At 35.4% G+C, this 20,468-nt stretch overlaps 1 protein-coding gene across 3 annotated transcripts in view; it reads right to left on the bottom strand.

Moving 5' to 3' along the window:
- UBR3 (ubiquitin protein ligase E3 component n-recognin 3) overlaps nt 1-20,468 on the bottom strand; it is a 239,565-nt gene that overhangs the window by 41,613 nt on the left and 177,484 nt on the right. For all 3 annotated transcript variants that reach the window (XM_046018934.1, XM_046018937.1, XM_046018935.1), the window contains exon 32: nt 8,482-8,585. In XM_046018934.1, the coding sequence (XP_045874890.1) occupies nt 8,482-8,585 (104 nt within the window). The remainder of the gene's footprint in view (nt 1-8,481; nt 8,586-20,468) is intronic.

The raw sequence follows: 20,468 nt of genomic DNA, 5'->3' as shown, positions 1-20,468 counted from the left end.
AAAAAGGAATGTTAAAAATAAGTGGAAAAGAGAAGGAAAACCAGAATATGATGTTCTCATCAAAGTCAAACGAATATTTCATGACTTAATTGAATGTCTACATAGGATGAACATTACAGAATTTGCCTACTAAGAACAACAAAATGAAAGAAGTCATTTATATTGCCACAAATACTACTCATACATGACGTCCTCTTATTTTAAACCACATACAATTTTTTTTCTGCTTAAAAAGAAGTAATATATTTTAGGAAAATAATAGCTTACTGTACACATCATCTTAGCTTTTCAATGTATCAAAGTACTAATTTGGTGTTTATGACTACAATGACAGTGAGCATAACTATCACACAATACAGTATCTTTGAAGCTGTTTTATAAAAATAGATAATCCAATATTGAATTCTTATGAAATTTTAAAAAATATAAATCATAGATATTTTTTAAAGATTTTATTTATTTATTTGATAGAGAGACAGTGAGAGAGAACATGAGTGAGAAGAAGGTAGAGGGAGAAGCAGACTCCCTGTGGAGCTGGGAGCCCAGTATGGCACTCGATCCCGGGACTCCAGGATCATGACCTGAGCCGAAGGCAGTTGGCTAACCAACTGAGCCACCCAGGTGCCCCTAAATCATAGATTTTTTTATAGCAATTCTAACTGAAGTTAATGACTCTTAAATACTTAGCTCTGTGATTCCCCAAAGGTAAAGTCCATGGTTTTTTGTGGGTTTTTTTGTTTTTTGTTTTTTTTAAAAGATCTTATTTATTTATTCGACAGACAGAGATCACAAGCAGGCAGAGAGGCAGGCAGAAAGAGAGGACGAAGCAGGCTCCCCGCTGAGCAGAGAACCTGATGTGGGGTTCGATCCCAAGACCCTGGGATCATGACCTGAGCTGAAGGCAGAGGCTTTAACCCACTGAGCCACCCAGGCACCCCTAAAGTCCATGTTTTATTCATCTTTGCATCATCAGCATCTAGCAAAGAAGCATAGCAACCTGGCACATAGCAGGTACTCATTAAATATTTCTTGAGGTATGCCTGGGTGGCTCAGTTGGTTGAGCTTCTGAAGCCTTTGGCTCAGGTCGTGATCCCAGGGTCCTGGAATCCAGTCCTGTGTAGGGCTCCATGCTCAGCGGAGAGCCTGCTTTTCCCTCTCTCTCTATCTGCTGCTCTTCCTCCTTGTGCTCTCTTTCTCTCTCTAATAAATAATCTAAAAAACGTTTTAATTGAAAAATATATTTATTGAATTGAATCAGGCAATGACTTTTACAACTAAGTACTATATAAACAATTGTTGATTAAATTTGTCCCCTAAACAACACTTCTTTAATGTTATTACTTTAAGGTACAGTTACAAACAATATTATAAATATTTATATGGATGTTTCTCTAGATCTATTCTATTCATTTAGCCATTATTAAATTAAGTAGATCAATTTTCTCGACTCATATTTTAGTAAACAATTTTAGCATACATTTCTAATGAATTTAACTTACTATGTTCAATTAATTCAACGTATTACATCTTCTTCTGGTATTAACTTCTTCTATTAAAGGCTAGTGTCAACAGTTGTCATCTCATGATAAAGGAGAATCACCAGTTATAGCTCTCAGACACTAATACAGTAGGTCCTTTAAAATCAACTGAACTATTTTTCTCTTCAGATAAGTATTAATTATAGAAATAAGTCTATTTCTATATATCAAGTTTCCTTCATTTTAGCTTTTCAGATTTATGTCATAATTATACATATATGTAAAATGTATATTTAAATACAATTAATTAAATAAGTAAATATCTAACTATTTTGAAGACTTTATAAAACAAAGTAAAATTGCTTAAATTCCAAAATGTGATACTACTAGTATAATTAGAAGACCACAGTCAAGGAAAACCAACATAACTCCAAAGCAACCAGTTCCCTAAAATAAGGAAAACTAACTGAAGTAACACACACACACACACACACACACACACACACACACCCCCCTAAAGAGCTTATAACTAATTTTGCAAAGAGATGAAATTCAATAAGGCTATTTAACAGATACAAAATAAGTAATGAAATTCATATATATAGCCAACCCCCAAATAAGTAACATTCAAAAATATCTGAAATTTGGCAGTTCTTCAAGAAGTTAAACATAAAATGACCATGACCCTGCAAACTCACTTTTAGCTATGGACAGAAGAACTCAACACAGGTATTCCAACAAAAACGTGTAAACAAATATCACAGTAGCACTACTCACAAGAGCCAAATCGTAGAAACAATCAAAATGTCTATCAAATGTTGACTTGATAAACAAAATGTAGCATAGTCCTACAATGAATTATTACTCAGCCATGAAGAGAAATGAAGTACAACACATATTAGAACATGGATGAACCTTGAAAACATTAACTGAAAGCAGAAAAACAGAAAAAGCCATATACTGTATAATTTTATTAATATGAAATATCTACTACAGGCAAATCCATAGAGTAAGGAAACAGATAAGTGGTTTCTAGGAGTTGGGGAAAGAAGGAAATGGGAGTGATTGCTTCATGGGTACAAAATTTCTACTGGGCTAAGGAAAATGTTCTGGAGCTAGATAATGGTGATGGTTGTATAACATATGAATGCACTGAACTGTACATTTTAAGTTTTTAAAAAGGTGAATTTTTTTTTTTAAAGATTTTTTATTTATTTATTTGACAGAGAGAGATCACAAGTAGGCAGAGAGGCAGGCAGAGAGAGAGAGCAGTCTCTCTTCTGAGCAGAGAGCCCGATGTGGGACTCGATCCCAGGACCCTGAGATCATGACCTGAGCCGAAGGCAGCGGCTTAACCCACTGAGCCACCCAGGCGCCCCTAAAAAGGTGAATTTTATGGGGTTTTAACAATTTAATTATTTATTTTAGAAAGAGAGAGAGCACACACATGAAGTGGGGGAGAGGCATAGGGAGAAGGAGAATCTCGGGCAGACTTGACACTAAGCACGGAGCCCAATGCAGGGCTCAATCCTAGGGCCCTGAGATTATAACCTGAGTTGAAATTAAGAGTTGGCAACTTAATCAACCGAGCCACTCCCAGGCCCTGTGGATTTTATGTTTTATGAGTTTTATATTTAAAAACAATCCAAAATTACCAGATAGATTTAACAGATGCACTCAAATCATTTCATCACAAAACAACAGAATAATATTCAAGTGCACATGGGATATTCTCCAGAATTGATCACATATTAGGCCATAAAATAAGCCTCAACAAATTCAAAAAGATCAAAGTCACATCTTTTCTGACTACAACCACAAGAAAATATGAAACTGTAAGTCAAACACAAGAAAATATCTGGAAAGACCACAAATAGATGGAGGTTAAATAACATGTTACTAAACACTGAATGCATCAACCAGGGAATAAAAGAAGAAATTAAAAAGTAAATGGAAACAGGGATGCCTGGGTGACTCAGTCAGATGGGCAACTGCCTTTGGCTCGGGTTATGATTCTGGGTTCCCGGAATTGGGCCCTGTGTTGGGTTCCCTGCTTAGCAGGGAGCCTACTTCTTACCCCCTGCTTGTGCACTCCACCACTCTCTTTCTCAAATAAATAAAAGTCTTTAAAAAAAAAGTACATGGAAACAAATGAAAATGAAAACACAATGTTCAAGACCTTTGGGATGCGGCAAAAGCATTTCTAAGAGGGAAGTTTAGAGCAATACAGGCTTACCTCAAGAAGCAAGAAAAAAAATCTCAAACAACCTAACCTTACACCTAAAAAAGCTAGAAAAACAACAAACAAACCTAAAACCAGCAAAAGGAAGAAGACAATAAAGATTAGAGCAGAAATAAATGATACAGAAACTAAAAAAATAAAACCAATAGAACAGATCAATGAAGATAGGAACTAGTTCACTGAGAAAAAAACTCAACAAAATTGATTAACCCCTAGCCAGATTTATCAAGAAAAAAAGAGAAAGCATTCAACTAAATAGAATCACCAAAGAACCAACATCACAGAAATAAAATTATAAGAGAATATTATGAAAAGCTATATGCTGGGGTGCCTGGGTGGTACAGTCATTAAGTGTCTGCCTTTGGGTCAGGTCATGGTCCCAGGGTCCTGAGTCCCACATTGGGCTCCCTGCTCAGCAGGAAGGCTGCTTTTTCCTCTCCTACACAACCCCCGCCCCTTTGTGTTCCCTCTCTTACTGTCTCTCTCTGTCAAATAAATAAATAAAATCTTTAAAAAAGTAGAAAAGCTATATGCCAACAAAACTGGACAATCTAGAAGGAATAGATAAATTCCTAGAAATATATGAACTACAAAAACTGAAACAGGAAGAAACAGAAAATTTGAACAGACTGATTACCAGCAAAAAATTGAATCAGTAATCAAAACACTCACAATCAACAAAAGCCCAGGACCAGATGGCTTCACAGGCAAATTCTACCAAACATTTAAAGAATTAATACCCATTCTTCTCAAATATTCCAAAAAATAGAAAAAGAAAGAGTACTTCCAAATTCATTCTATGAGGCCAGTATTACCCTGATAGAAAAAAACGACAAAAACACCACACACACAAAAAAAGAATTAAAAGGGCGCCTGGGTGGCTCAGTGGGTTAAGCCGCTGCCTTCGGCTCAGGTCATGATCTCAGGGTCCTGGTATCGAGTCCCACATCGGGCTCTCTGCTCAGCGGAGAGCCTGCTTCCCTTCCTCTCTCTCTGCCTGCCTCTCTTATGATTTCTCTCTGTCAAATAAATAAATAAAATCTTAAAAAAAAAAAAAATAAAAAGCCAATGTCTCTGATGAATATAGATGCAAAAATCTTCAACAAAACATCAGCAAACCAAGTCCAACAATGCATTAAAAAAATTATTTACCAACATCAAGTGGGATATACTCCTGGTTTGCAAGGGTAGTTCAATATTAGCAAATCAATCATTATGATATATCATATTAATAAAAGAAAGCAAAGAACCAGATGATCATTTTAATAGGTACAGAAAAAGCATCTGTCAAAGTACAATGTCCATTCATGATAGAACCCCTCAACAAAGTAGGTTTAGAGGGAACATACCTCAACATAATGAAGGCCATCTATGAAAAACCTATAGCTAACATCATCCTCAATGGGGAAAAACTGACAGGCTTTCACCTAAGGTCAAGACAAGACAAGGATATCCACTCTCACCACTTTTATTCAACACAGTACTAGAAGTCCTAGACAAAGCAATCAGACAACAAAAAGAAGTAAGAAGCATCCAATTCAGTAAGGAAGAAATAAAACTTTCACTATTTGCAGATGGCATGACATTGTATATAGAAAACCTGAAAGACTCCACCAAAAAACTGTTAGAACTGATAAATGAATTCAGTAAACTCCCAGGGTACAAAATCAACGTTCAGAAATCTGGCATTTCTTTTTTTCTTTTTTCTTTTTTTGTGGCATTTCTATACACCAATAATGAAGCAGCAGAAAGAGAAATTAAGAAAACAATCCCATTTACAACTGCACCAAAAATAATAAGATATCTAGGAATAAATCTAACCAGAGAGATGAAAGACCTGTACTCTGAAAACTAAAACACTGACTAAAGAAAGTGAAGATGACACAAAGAAATGGAAAAACATTCCATGCTTATGGATTGGAAGAACATTCCATGCTTATGGATTGGAAGAATTATCCATACTACCCAAAGCAATCTACATATTTAATGCAATCCCTATCAAAACACCAACAACATTTTTCACAGAGCTAGAATAAACAATCCTAAAATTTGCATAGAACCACAAAAGACCCCAAATAGCCGAAGCAACCTTGAAAATGAAAAGCAAAACTGGAGATGTCTCAATTCCGGACTTCAAGTTATCTTACTAAACTGTTGTGATCAAAACAGTATGGTACTGGCAAAAAAAACAGAAAAAGATCACTAGAACAGAAAAGAAAACCCAGAACTACATGGTCAATTAAACTTTGACAAAGCAGAAAAGAATATCCAATGGGATATCCAAATGGTGCTGGGAAAACTTGACAGCAGCATGCAAAAGAATAAAACTGGACCACTTTCTTATACCATACACAAAAATAAATTGAAAATGGATTAAGAACTTAAATGTGAGACCTGAAACAATAAAAATCTTAGAAAAAACACAGGCAGTAACTTCTCTGACATCGCCACTGTAACTTCTTTCTACATAATGTCTCCTGAGGCAAGGTAAAGAAAAGCATAAATAAATAAAGCATAAATATTGGGACTACCTCAAAATAAAAACTAAAAGACAATGTACAGAATGGGAGAAGATATTTGTAAATGACATATCTGATAAAGGGTCAATATCCAAAACCTATAAAGAACTTATACAACTCAATACCCAAAAAACAATCCAATTAAAAATGGGAAGAAGATGGGGTACCTGGGTGGCTCAGTGGGTTAAAAGCCTCTGCCTTCAGCTCAGGTCATGGTCCCAGGATCCTGGGATCGAGCCCTGTATCGGGCTCTCTGCTCGGTGGGGAACCTGCTTCCCCTCTTTCTCTCTGCCTGCCTCTCTGCCTACTTGTAATCTCTGTCAAATAAATAAATAAAATCTTTAAAAAAAATGGGAAGAAGACATGAATAGGCACTTTCCCAAAGAAGACCTCCAGATGGCCAACAGAAACACGAAAAGATGCTCAGTATCACTCATCATCAAGGAAATGCAAATCAAAACTACAATAATATATCACCTCACACCTGCCAGAATAGCTAACACCAAAAACACAAGACACAAGTGTTGGCAAGAATATGGAGAAAAAGGAAAGCTCATGCACTGCTGGTGGGAATGCAAACTGGTGCAGCCACTCTGGAAAACAGTATGGAGGTGCCTCAAAAACTTAAAAACAGAGCTAACCTCAATGGGGTATCCTCAATGATCCAGCAACCACACTACTGGATATTTACCCAAAGAATACAAAATTCTAATTCAAAGGGACATATACACCCCTATATTTACAGCATTATTTATAATAGCCAAGATATGGAATCAACCCAAATGTCCATCGACTGATGAATGGATAAAGATGTGGTGTGTGTATGTGTGTGTGTATATATTATAAACATATGTGTGTGTATAAATACATGTACATATTTATTGGATTTACTCAGCTATAAAAAGAAATGAGATCTTGCCATTTACAATGACATGGATGGAGTTAGAGAATATTAAGCTCAGTGAAATAAGTCAGAGAAAGACAAATACCAAATGATTTCACTCATATGGAGAATTTAAGAAACAAAACAAATAAGCAAAGAGAAAAAAAAAAAAGAGAGACAGAGGCAAATCAATAAACAGACTCCTGACTATACAGAACACACTGAGGGTTACCAGAAGGGAGGTGGTTGGGGGGATGGGTGAAATACATGATGGGGGTTAAGGCAAGCACTTGCCTTAATGAACATCAGGTGATTAAAATAAAAACTTTTTTAAAACCCCAAAATTCAAATATAAATATTGAAGTACAGTTCAAATATAAAATATTATGCTTATTTATTCTTCTGCCTTCGGCTCAGGTCATGATCCCAGGGTCCTGGGATCGAGCCCCACATCAGGCTTCCTGCTCAGTGGGATGCCTGCTTCTCCCTCTCCCACACCCTCCGCTTGTGTTCCCTCTCTCCGCTGTCTCTGTGTCAAATAAGTAAATAAAAATATTTTTAAAAAATATATATTATGCTTATTTATTAATGACATTTAACTCCTCAGAGAGTATCACAATTTGCATAAAATACCAATTTGCTTATGTTTAGAATAAATGATCACTTCACACCCTTAGGTAAAAAATTATATCAAAAGATCAAGTTGAAGTACACACAAAAAATATCTTCCCCAGTAACAAGGCCTTTATACACCTATAGATGTTCTTTCATGTAACTCATAATAACACAAAAACAAAGCTTTTCACCAAAAGAGAATGGTTAATTATTTAGTAGAATGTTTTAAATGTCTTTAAATGAAAACTACAAAGACGATGAACAATAATTAAAACATTATTAATATTAATGTTATTGTTATCACAGTATTAATGCTGTTAATATCAAGATAGTACCTTAACATTAATTAAAAATTATGGGGTATCACATTTGAATAACCCTATGATTACTACTATATAAAATATTTATGCACATAGATAAAGTAGAGGCATTAAGGCTGACAATTTGCTCTTTTTTTCACGTTTTTGAATTATCACTTTAAATTTTTTTAAAACAAGTTTTCAGAGTGATTTTCCCTTATCTTTACCTTATTATTGAATAAAAACCTTAAAAGAACAGACCCATAAGGAAAAAAAAAACCCTTTATTTCACTGTCATCTTCTTTTAGATATATATGATTTACTAATAAAAAAACAAAAAATTCCTTGACCTCAAAACATTACCAACAGAATTAATATTTGTCCCCATAATTTTTAGAGTATTATGTATACTATATGGCTAAGAAGCAGAATTATAAAGACATACCTTTTCGTAAGGGTTGTGGCATCATTAAGATCTGGATGAGCAAAAGGGATGTAACATCATGATAAAGAACTGGAACCTCAGGCTGTTGTTCTTCATTTCCCTGCCTGAAAGAAAAATGCACAATCACTTTAGACAATATTGTATATCTTTCCTAATTCATTTTATATTTCCCATATATGTCTATAGAACAGAAATCAAACTTTCATAAACAACTGAGAAATCTCAAAAGAAAAAGTTAGGGGCCATATTTTTTTACTTAAAAATATAATCTTTATATCCATATATTCCCTTGACTCTGCCTAATATGAAAAAATTACATAGAAAATTTATTAGATCTTACTTAAGTAAACAATTGGGATACATTAACTTGATATGTTTTTTTTTAATTTCTTAAATTACAGAAGTTAAATGAAAGATTAATTGGAACTTTAGAAGATTAGTTTCACTATAAGTGGAGTGAATATATAATACTTGCCATCACAAACCTTGCACTACGGAGTAAATGTTCACATTATTAAAACAGGATAGGTACAATTCAAAAACAAGTTATACAGAAAAGGCATGATTTATATATTTTGTTACCAAGTTGTTTCAATTTTATGACTATCATAAAAATTCAAAAAATCTTTAAAATTTTCAGTTTCCCAAAAAAGATAATGACAGCCAAAGCACAACTTAAAACACACTATAAAAAACAAAGTAGTAAATTGTAGGACTGTGGAGTACTAAGAGAAACACAGAATATTTCTAAAGCAGATCTCATTCTAGATCTATAAGAATTTTTAAAACCCTGTAGAAGGTAACATTTTTTAATCGTAGGTTTAATTTTTAATGTCAGAAAACAAAAACAAATCTTAAGCTTCTAGAACTGACCAAATTTGAAACTATAAATCAGACTAGATTTACAATGAACAAAAATTGTTCAACTCTTTTGTTAGGCTCCATCATTGAGCAAATACTGATCACCTCCTACATGTCAGGCACTAGACACACTGATGAGTAAACCAGTGCCTGCTGTTCTGAAGTTTTTAAGTGCCAGGGGAAGACAGCTCTTTTAAATGTCTCCATTCTCTACCAATATCCCTTAAATTAACTTGTCTCTCTCTCCAAAGCTAACTTTCCATTAATACTATGAAACCTACTATTTGTTTTTCCAGTCTCTCTTTTTTATAAGCCCAAAGTTTTGTTTTGTTTTTTTAAATGGGGTTTGTTTTTTTAAATGGGGGAGCGGCTACCATTCACTCATTATTTAAACCCTCCCAAAAAGGGTTTTCCACATGGTCAACAATGACCTCCTATTTACAAAATCTAGTGGATATTTTTCAATCATTATCTTATTGACCTTTAACTCTGCATACAGTTGAACATATTTGTCCGGAAAATTCTCTTGGCTTTTGTGAAACACACTGTCAGGTTCCCTTCTAACTTTCAGATTACTCTATTTTCGTTTTCTTGACAAGTTCCTCTGACTAAGCTAGAAATGGTGCTGCTTCCCAAGGCTCTAATTCCCACTCTCTTTTAATATAAAGCACTCATTTTGAAAGACTTCCCAACCCAATCACCAGCTATACATTGATGACTTCCAAGTCTGCATCTTTAGCTATGATTCTCTTACACTCTCTATCTGAACACTCACTATCTCCACTTGTATATCTAACAGGAAGCTCAACCTGAGCATGCCTGAAACTGAACTCATGCTCTATTCTACACCCACAATCCTCCCCAGCCATAACCAATCTACTCTCCCTTCTGTGTTCTTAGTATTGATGTGGTTCATTTATTATACCCTCTAGCATTTAGCACAATGTCTGAATGCAATATAATATATACAACACTAAAAATATAATGAATAAATAAGGCAGGATCTTGGGGATATCCTGAACCTACCTTCTCTTATTCACCCCATATTTATCAGTAAGTCCTAACAACTATCTTTATTTTCTTTGTCATCTCTATAGCCACTGCCTTCTCACTATTCAATCTCCACAATTTTATGTTCTCCCAATTCATCTTCTACCTATTAAGTGCCCTGGAAAAAAAAAGAAAACAAAGGAACCTTTCACGGAAACTATATCTTGTTTGCCATCATTTCCCTGATGCCTGATTAAAACAGTTTATAAAAACCAGCTGAATAAATTTAAAAATGAAAAATGAATGGATGGCTGGATGGAAAAACGGGTGAAAAAGAGACAAAAACTAGTTAGCTAAGACTACAGAGCATCAAGAGAGTGATAAAATGCACTGAGGGAAGAAACATCGCAGAAAATCGCAAACTTTAACAAAATTAGGGCCTATAATTCCTACATGTATTTGTATTTCTCTGGTTTTACCACAGTTCCTTTAGTGAAATGAACAAAATGACTCCAAAGGAAATATGCAAAGAGGATAAACCTGTTCCCAAATAGTAAGAGGAAAATAACACTGAAAAATCCTTGCAGACCTATAGATGATAAAGCAAGTGGTAAGAGGGGCGCCTGGGTGGCTCAGTGGGTTAAAGCCTCTGCCTTCGGCTCAGGTCATGATCCCAAGGTCCTGAGATCGAGCCCCGCATTGGGCTCTCTGCTCAGCAGGGAGCCTGCTTCCCTTCCTCTCTCTGCCGGCATCTCTGCCTACTTGTGATCTCTGTCTGTCAAATAAATAAATAAATAATCTTTAAAAAAAAAAAAAAGGTGGTAAGAAACATGTTCATTAAAAACTACTTAGAAGAATAAATGAAACAAGATGGGATTGGGAGGGAGACAAACCATAAATGACTCTTAATTTCACAAAACAAACTGGGGGTTGCTGGGGGGAGGTGGGATTGGGAGAGGGGGAGGGGGCTATGGACATTGGGGAGGGGAGGTGAACCATAAGAGACTATGGACTCTGAAAAACAACCTGAGGGTTTTGAAGGGTCAGGGGTGGGAGGTTGGGGGAACTGGTGGTGGGTAATAGGGAGGGCACGTTTTGCATGGAGCACTGGGTGTTGTGCAAAAACAACGAATACTGTTACGCTGAAAAAAATAAATAAAATGGGAAAAAAAAAACACTTAGAATAAAAATGACTTTGGATTATCAAACTACTGTATTAAATCTAACAGCTGACAAAAGACTCATACTTAGAATTCAAACAAACTTCATAGATCCATTTAAACTAACCCAATCTCACCTCTATGCAAAGATAAATTTTACTGGACAAAAATCAGAGAGGCTTAAGAACTTCTTGCATCATGACCTAAAAGACTAACAAATTACAGAGATTTTAGGTATAGAAAATAAAAATATCACCAAATGAGTAAATTAAATATAGTTTCTTAAAAATAGGGATATTATAAAAAACTGAAAAGTTTAAAGGGCTAACATAAGTCTATATTCTCATTTATTTTATTATGTGTCAATAATTTTTTTGTAATAGAAGCAATCCTTCTCAAATTTAGAGGTTAATTATTTTATTATTATGTCATGTTTGCTTATTATTATTATTGTACTGACCTTCAAATATTATTTAAAATCAGTCTAAATCTCCATATGCATGGACAACTATACTTCAGATTATATCCTCTATTATAATTATTCACATACACTTGTTAAAAATTTAGCAATCTTTATATTAAATATAATTGAGAATGTATAATTAAGAAAAGTTTTGAAACTACAATGATACAAAAAAGAATTTTAAAAATGGGGAATGTTCTGGGGTCCCTGGCTGGATCAGTTGGTAAAGCATGCAACTGCTGATCTTGGGGTCATGAGTTCAAGTCCCATGTTGGGCTTAATAATTACTTTTAAAAAAATGGGGAATGTTCTTAGTTAGAAAACTGTCTCTATAAAGATAACTATTTTCCCAAAATTAATTTACAAATTTAAAATAATTCTAATCAAAATCACAAGTGAAGGGCTTAGAAAATGGTTCTAAAGATCATCTAGAAGAATAAGCAGATGAGAACAGTACAGGAAAATTGGGAAGTAGGGGACGGGGTTGGAGGTGGAAGAAATGAGAGAAGCCTAATCTAACCAGAGACATACACATAACATATCTTCCCAATAATTAAACCAGAATGGTCCTATCACAGACATAGGCTTGTAGGTCAATAAAACAAAATGGAAAGTCCCTCATCAGGACCATAACATACAAACATTTAGTATATAATAAATGGGATGTAAAACTGCTAAAAAAAAAAATAGCTAGTTATTTAAAAATAAATTTTAAATCTTCATGCATTACTGATGAAAATAAATTCCAACATTTTAAAAAACCATCCCATAAGAAAATTGTACAAAGAATATATGAGTAGGTACTGCAAACCCTAAGGCAAGAAACACAATGTAATACAGGTTCTAAAGGTAAACACCAGAACTGGGATGGGCTAGATAGGTATTCTAAGTATGAAAGGAACCAGAAAAAATAAGAAATACAGGGCCTGACTGGTTTGGCTAAATGAAATTTTCAAACCTTAATATGTCAAGAAAAGTAATATAAAATTAAAAGGCAAACATATTTTGGAAAAAAATTTCAACACCTATGAAAAAATAAGGTTTACTACTTTAAGCTGTAAAGAACCACTCAGATAGTTTTTTAATTCATTATTTAAATACAATTTAGTTAACAGATACTGTATTACTAAATTCAGAGGTAGAGTCTAGTGATTCATCATTTGCATACAACACCCAATGATTATTACATCAAGTGCCCTCCTTAACGCTCATCACCCAGTTACTCCTTCCTCCCACCAACCTCCCCTCCAACAACCTTCTGTTTCTAGAGTTTAGCATTTCGTATGGCTTGCCTCCCTTCCTACTTTCATCTTATTTTATTTTCCTATGTTCATCTGTTCGGTAATAGATAATTTTTTAAAAATAAGATGCCAATAGAAAAATGGGCAGATGTTCTGAACATACAATTCACAAAGAATGTACACAAATAGCTAGTAAACATAAAATATTTATATAAAGGTAACTTTACTTTTGTTTTACTAAAAAAATTTCTATTACTTTGGAATCACATTATTTTTAATCTATCAAACTAGCCTAAAATATGTTTTTAAAGTGATAATACTCAAGAGTAACAGAAACAGGACTATATCTGCATTGCCGGTGAAAGCTAACATAGGTACAATCTTTCCAAAAAGCAATGCTGTGCTATGTAACACAGTGCCTGACATACAGTGAATATTTCTCAAATAAATGACTAAATATGTAAAATATTTATATGCTTTCACATTATTCCAGAGTTCTGAAGATTACATCTGACATGTCAAGGAGTGCTTAATACATCATCTGATATTATGGTAGAAAAGGAGAAACAATTAAAAAAAATAACAATAGGAATGAATACATAAATTAGGTATGTTAAGAAATTTTTAATGATGTGGGCATTTGGGTGTTATGTGTTAATTTTAAAAAGCAGATTCTAAAACTGGAATCGTATGACTCAAAAAGTATTTAAAAATTTAAAATATATATACAGAAAAAAAAGAAACTGGAAATAAGTATCTCAAAATGTTAACAATGTTAGAGGAATTCCCAGCAAACAGGACTGATTTTTCCCCCTCATATTTGGTCTCCTTTTTATAGTTCATGGATTCATGAAACTATAATAAACTATATATAACATGTGGGTTACAAGATTTTGGATTCTTTCAGGGAGAGAGTCCAAGACAGTGGAGGAATAGGAAACAATTTCATCTGGTCCCAGAAATTCAGCTAGATGGCTATCAAACCATTCTGAACACCTGCAAACTGAACTAGAGATCAAAGAAAAGAGTAGCTGCAACTATAGAAAAGTGACCACTTTCTTCAGGGTAGGACAGGTAGAAGTGAATCTGAGTAAACATATGGGAAGCTAGACAGTGGCAGGAGAGAGCCTCCATCAGCCAGCTACTGACAAGTGACAGAACAGCGGAGCACAAAACTGGAACTTCTAGAAGTCTGCTCCAATGAGGGATGTCACTCCAGTGGATAAGCAGGCCGGGTGGAACCCTCGCTGGGACGGTGTGGCCTGAGGATCCTTGAAGTCACAGGAAGATGGGGGCAGGGCAGGGGGGAGCACCTGAGTGCAACAGACCTCCCAGGTATTGGAGTGGGGAAGCGGCTGCAAAGAGTGAGCCCAAGAGTGGGCTCTCAGTTGGGGGTTGCCATAAACCATTATCTGGAGCACAGTCGGGCCACTACTCTTGGTGCAGGGGCCCAACAAGCAGCAGATCCAGGGAGACTCCTCTTCCTACCCTGGGAGAAGCAGCGCAGCATTGCGCCACAGGAGCATGCTGAGTTTGGAGACTCCAAACGGGGTCTTGTACTGAGATAGATAGTCACAGGCTGGGTAAACATCAAGTGCAGCCAGAGACCAGAAAGACAGGAGTGAGTGACTGCTTTCCTCTAAGGGCCCACTGAGGAGTGGGGCCCAGAGCTTTAGGTTGGGGCCAGAGATTGGAGGTCACCATTTTCATTCTAATCCTCTAAAGCTGTGCCAAAAGCCTTCAGGGAACAAAAGCACCACAGAGCAGTAGAAAGCAGATTACTTAGCCTGTCCCCAGGCAAGGGTGGTATAATTCTACCCAGGGCAAAGATATCTGAGAATCAGTGCAACAAAAGATCAGCAAGAATGTCTAGCCAACACCAAGTTTACCCATCAATGAGAACTGCAAAACTACAGTACAAGGGGAATACAGCACATAGAACTCTCAGCCTTTGCCCAATGATTCTTTAGTCTTTCAACTTTAATTTTTTTTTAATTTTATTTTCTTTTTTTAAAAAAAAATATTTCTTCTTTCCTTTTTCAACCATATCATATCCTTTTTTAAATATCTTTTTAAATTTTCATTTTTACAGTCACATTCTATCCCACCACTGTATTTAATCTTATTTTTATATATAGATGTTTCTCCTTCTTTAAAATTTTGGGATCCAATTTCTTCTAACAGACCAAAACACACCCAAAATCTAGTGTATGGCTCTGTTCTATTCACCTGACTAATCAGGCACTTTTTTTTCTCTTTCTTCCTCTGTTTTATTTGTTTTGTTATTTTTTGGAGATTTTATTGTCTTAATAAAGTCTTTTTAATTTTTAAATTTTCATTCTTACAGTTACATACTATCTTTTCAATGTATTTAATTTTATTTTTCTATATATAAGTTTTTCTTCCCTTACGATTTTGAGATGTAGTTTCCTCTAACAAACTGACCAAAATACACTCAGGAAATAGTGTATTGCTCTGTTCACCTGTCTGTTTATATCCCTTCCTTTTGTTGTTGTTGTTTTCTGTCTTTTGTTTTTTCTTGTCATTTAATTTCCATTTTTATAGTTACATTCTATCTTTTCATTTTATTTAATTTTATTTTTGTACATATATAAGGTTTTTTTTTCTTTACAATTTGGGGATATAGTTTTCTAAAAAAACAGACCAAAATACACAGAGAATCCAATGTATTACCTTATTCTGCTCACCTGTCTGATTCTACTCCCCACCCTCACCCCACCCAGTTTCAGGTTTCTTATGATTTGTTTAGCATGTATTTCTCTGGGGTCATTGTTGCCATTTTAGTATTTTGCTCTCTTGTTCATCTATTCTTCTCTGGACAGAATGACAAGATGGAAGATTCACTTAAAAGAGAGAACAAGAAGCAGTGCTGACTGCCAGAGACGTAAGCAATATGGACATTAGTACAACATCATAACTAGAATTCAGAATAACAATTATAAAGATACTAGCTGGGCTTGAAATAAGCAAAGAAGACACTAAAGAATCCCTTTATGGAGAAATAAAAGGACTAAAATCTAACCAAGTCGAAATCAAAAAGGCTATTAATGAGGTGCAGTAAAAAATGGAGGCTGTAACTGCTAGGATAAATGAGGCAGAAAAGAGATTTAGTGATACGGAAGACCAAATGATGGAGAATGAAGAAGCTGAGAAAAAGAGAGATAAACAACTACAGGATCACGAGGGGAGAATTCAAGAGATAAGTAAAACCATAAAGCAAAGCAGTATTAGAATATTTGGGATTCCAGAAGAAGAGGAAAGACAGAGGGGGACAGAAGTCAGATTGGAGCAAATTATAAGAGAGAAAGAACTTCACTATTCTGGGGAAGAAAAAAGGCATCAAAATCCAGAAGGTACAGTGAACCCCCCTCAAAATCAATATAAATAGATCAACATCCCAACATATAATAGTGAAACTTATAAATCTCAGAGACAAAGAGAAAATTCTGAAAACAGTGCAGGACAAGAGGTTTGTAACCGACAAAGGTAGAAACATTAGACGGGCAGCGGTTCTATCCACAGAGACTTGGCAGGCCAGAAAGGACTGACATGATATATTCAACGAGAAAAATATGCAGACAACAAACACTTTTATCCACCTAGGATGTCATTCAAAATAGAAGGAGTGATAAAAAGCTTCCAGGACAAACAGAAACTAAAAGGATTTGTGATCACCAAACCAGCCCTACAAGAACTATTGAAAGAGGTTCTCTAAGCAAAGAAAGATCCCAAAAGCAACATAAACCAGGAAGGAACAGGGACAACATACAGTAACAATCCCCCCACCCCACCCCCCACAGGCAATACAATGGCACTAAATTCGTATCTTTCAATAGCTACCCTGAATGTAAACGGGCTAAATGCCCCAATCAAAATATACAGGGTATCAGATTGGATAAAAAAGCAAGACCCATCGCTATTCTGTCTCCAAGAGACTCACTTTAGACCCGAAGACACCTCCAGATTTAAAGTGAGGGTGTGAAAAACCATTTAACATACTAATAGACATCAAAATGGTACAGCCATTACAGTAAACAGTATGGAGATTCCTCAAAAAATTAAATATGACTACCATATGATCTAGCAATTCCACTTCTCGTATTTATCCAAAGGAAATAAAAACAGTAACTCAAAAAAATATATGCATCCCCAAGTTCACTACAGCATTATTTATAGTCACCAACACAAGGAAACAATCTAAGTGTCCATCAGTGGATGAGTGGATAAAGAAAACATCATACACACACACACACACACACACAGACAAATATTATTCAGCCATAAAAAAAAGAAGGAAACCGTGACATTTTTGACAATAACGATGGACCTTGAGGACATTATGCTAAGTGAAATAAATCAGCCAAAGAAAGACGAATATCATATGATTTCACTTACATGTGGAATCTTTTTTAAAAAAATTAACTCATAGATAAAAAGAACAAATTGGTGGTTGTCAGAGATGGTGGATGGTGAGTAAGCAAAATAGGTGAAAGCAGTCAAATGGTACCAACTTCCAGTTTAAAATAAATAAGTCATGGAGACGTAATATACAACAGGATGACTATAGTTAATAATACTGTGCTGTGTATTGGAAAGTTGCTAAGAGGTTGCCTGGGTAGCTCAGTCAGTTAAGCGTTTGCCTTCAGTACAGATCATGATCCCAGGATCCTGGGATGGAGTACCACATCAGACTCCCTGCTTAGCAGGGAGTCTGCTTCTTCCTTAGCCCCTCTCCTCTAACGCTTGTTCTCTCTTATGTTTGTGCAAAAATAAGTAAAATTGGGGCACCTGGGTGGCTTAGTCAGTTAAGCGGCTGCCTTCGGCTCAGGTCATGATCCCAGCATTCTGGGATCGAGTCCCATATCGGGCTCCTTGCTCCGCAGGAAGCCTGCTTCTCCCTCTGCCTCTGCCTGCCACTCTGCCTCCTGCCTGTACTCTATCTCTCTGACAAATAAATAAACAAAATCTTCAAAAAAAAAAAAAAAAGGTAAAATCTTAAAAAAAGTTGGTAAGAGAACTTAAAAGTTCTCATCACAAGAAAAAAAGTTTATAATTATGTGCAGTGACAGATGTTAACTAGACTTATTATGGTGATCATTACACAATATACAAATATCAAATCACTATGTGGTAATCAGTTTCATTCCTCCTAAACTAATTTGATGTTTATGTCAATTATATCTCAATTAAAAAAAAAAAAACAGGAAAAGAAAACCCAGTGAATTTCTTTATAACCAGGGAGTGGGGTAAGAACTGAGTAAAGAGAAGTCAAATTCCAGAATTAATAAATGAAAAGATTGTGAAAATGACATTAAAAAAAAAAACTTTGGATGGTAAAAAAGTCATAAAATAAAAGCATGTTTGACAATCTACTGAAATATATTTGCAATTTAAAATACAAAAGGCTAATATCCATAATCCATAAACATGTTTTTTAAATGAAGATGAAAAAGACCAATAACTCAATTTTTAGAAACGGGTAACAGATAAAGAGTTCTCAAAAAGAAATGCAAACGGGCATGAATGGGAGATAAAGGTCTCTGAATTGATCACATAGTTTTTCCTTTGGAAAAATATAAGCTTTATAAAATTAAGATAAATAAATCAAGGGGAAAAGTAATCTTTAAATACTGAGTAAAAAAAGAACTAAAACAAGTGAGTCTCACTATAAATCAAGTTGAAGGCAGAACAACACAAGAAAAAAAGTTACTTTAAATGACTTAAAAGCAATATTTTGCCTATATATCCTTAGTGGTATATATTCTAGGTCAAAAGAACTTAAAGTCAGTATTAGTATCATTTTTTCAAAATAATTATAGTTATTCGTAAGTAATAGAAGTAGTAATAAAGTTAGTATCATTATGAACCTAGATTTTCAAAGAAGAGAAAAAAGATGGGAATAACAAAAAGTTAAGAAATAAAACATAACTTTGCAATCTTACACTTGAATTAAAATATCAGTAAGAACTTGGGATCGTTATCTCATTTAAAAAAAGAAGACTTACAAGGTGCCTGGGTGGCTCAGTCAGTTAAGTGACCAATTCTTTTTTTTTTTTTTTATTTGACAGAGATCACAAGTAGACAGAGAAACAGGCAGAGAGATAGAGAGAGAGAGAGAGAGAGGAGGAGGAAGCAGGCTCCCTGCTGAGCAGAGAGCCCAATGCAGGGCTTGATCCCCAGACTCTGGGATCATGACCAGAGCTGAAGGCAGAGGCTTTAACCCACTGAGCCACCCAGGTGCCCCTAAGTGACCAATTCTTGATTTCCACTCAGGTCATTATCTCAGGGTCCTAAGATCAAGCCCCACATCAAGCTCCGCACTCAGTGCAGAGTCTGCCTGTCCCTCTCTTTCCTCCTCCATCCTCCCCCTGCTTGTCTGCTCTCTTTCTAAAATAAACAAATCTTTTTTAAAAGACTTCTGGGGTGCCTGGGTGGCTCAATGGGTTAAAGCCTCTGCCTTCGGCTCAGGTCATGATCTCGGAGTCCTGGGATTGAGCCCACATCAGGCTCTCTGCTCAGCAGAGAGTTTCCCCTGCTCAGTTTCCCCTCCCCCGCACCTGCCTCTCTCCCTACTTGTGATCTCTGTCAAGTAAATAAATAAAATCTTAAAAAAACAAAAAACAAAAAAACACAGATTTCCTTACTGCCACTGGATGGCCTATAAGCCTTATAAATTATTGTGATAACACAATAGCTATATATATCCCTTAGCACCAAGATTATGATCTCTAAATACCATTTCCCATTAAAAGGAACTACTCAAAGAAATGGCTGATGCCACGTAGAGAGTGTAAAATGTACAAAATAAGCCTAGGTTAACTTATTGTGCCAGAAAGTAAGGATATTATCAAAGACTGCTTGGATCATTTCGAAGTACAACAGCAATTTTAAAGGGATTCTCACTAACCTAAAAGAGAGCAATATATCTCTCTTCAAATTGGTGTCTTCACTTTCTTTGGGTAAATACCCAGAAGCAGAATTTCTGGATTGTGTGGTAGTAGTTCTATTTCTGGTTTTCTAAGGAACTTCCATAGCAGCTGCACCAATTTACATTTCCACTAACCACTAACACTGTATGAGTGTTCCCCTTCCTCCACATTTTGCCAGCACTAGGGAATAGTTCACTATGTTCACTGCAGCATTATTTATAATAGCCAAGATATGGAAGCAACCCAAGTGTCCATCAAGGGATGAACAGATAAAGATGTGATGTATACATACGTGTGTCATATATACACACACTAGAACATT

This window comes from Meles meles, chromosome 9 (assembly GCF_922984935.1).
Source record: "Meles meles chromosome 9, mMelMel3.1 paternal haplotype, whole genome shotgun sequence".
Classification (NCBI taxonomy): Eukaryota; Metazoa; Chordata; class Mammalia; order Carnivora; family Mustelidae; genus Meles; species Meles meles.
The sequence above is the reverse complement of the archived record's forward strand: the minus strand, read 5'-3'. Positions and strand labels throughout refer to the sequence as shown.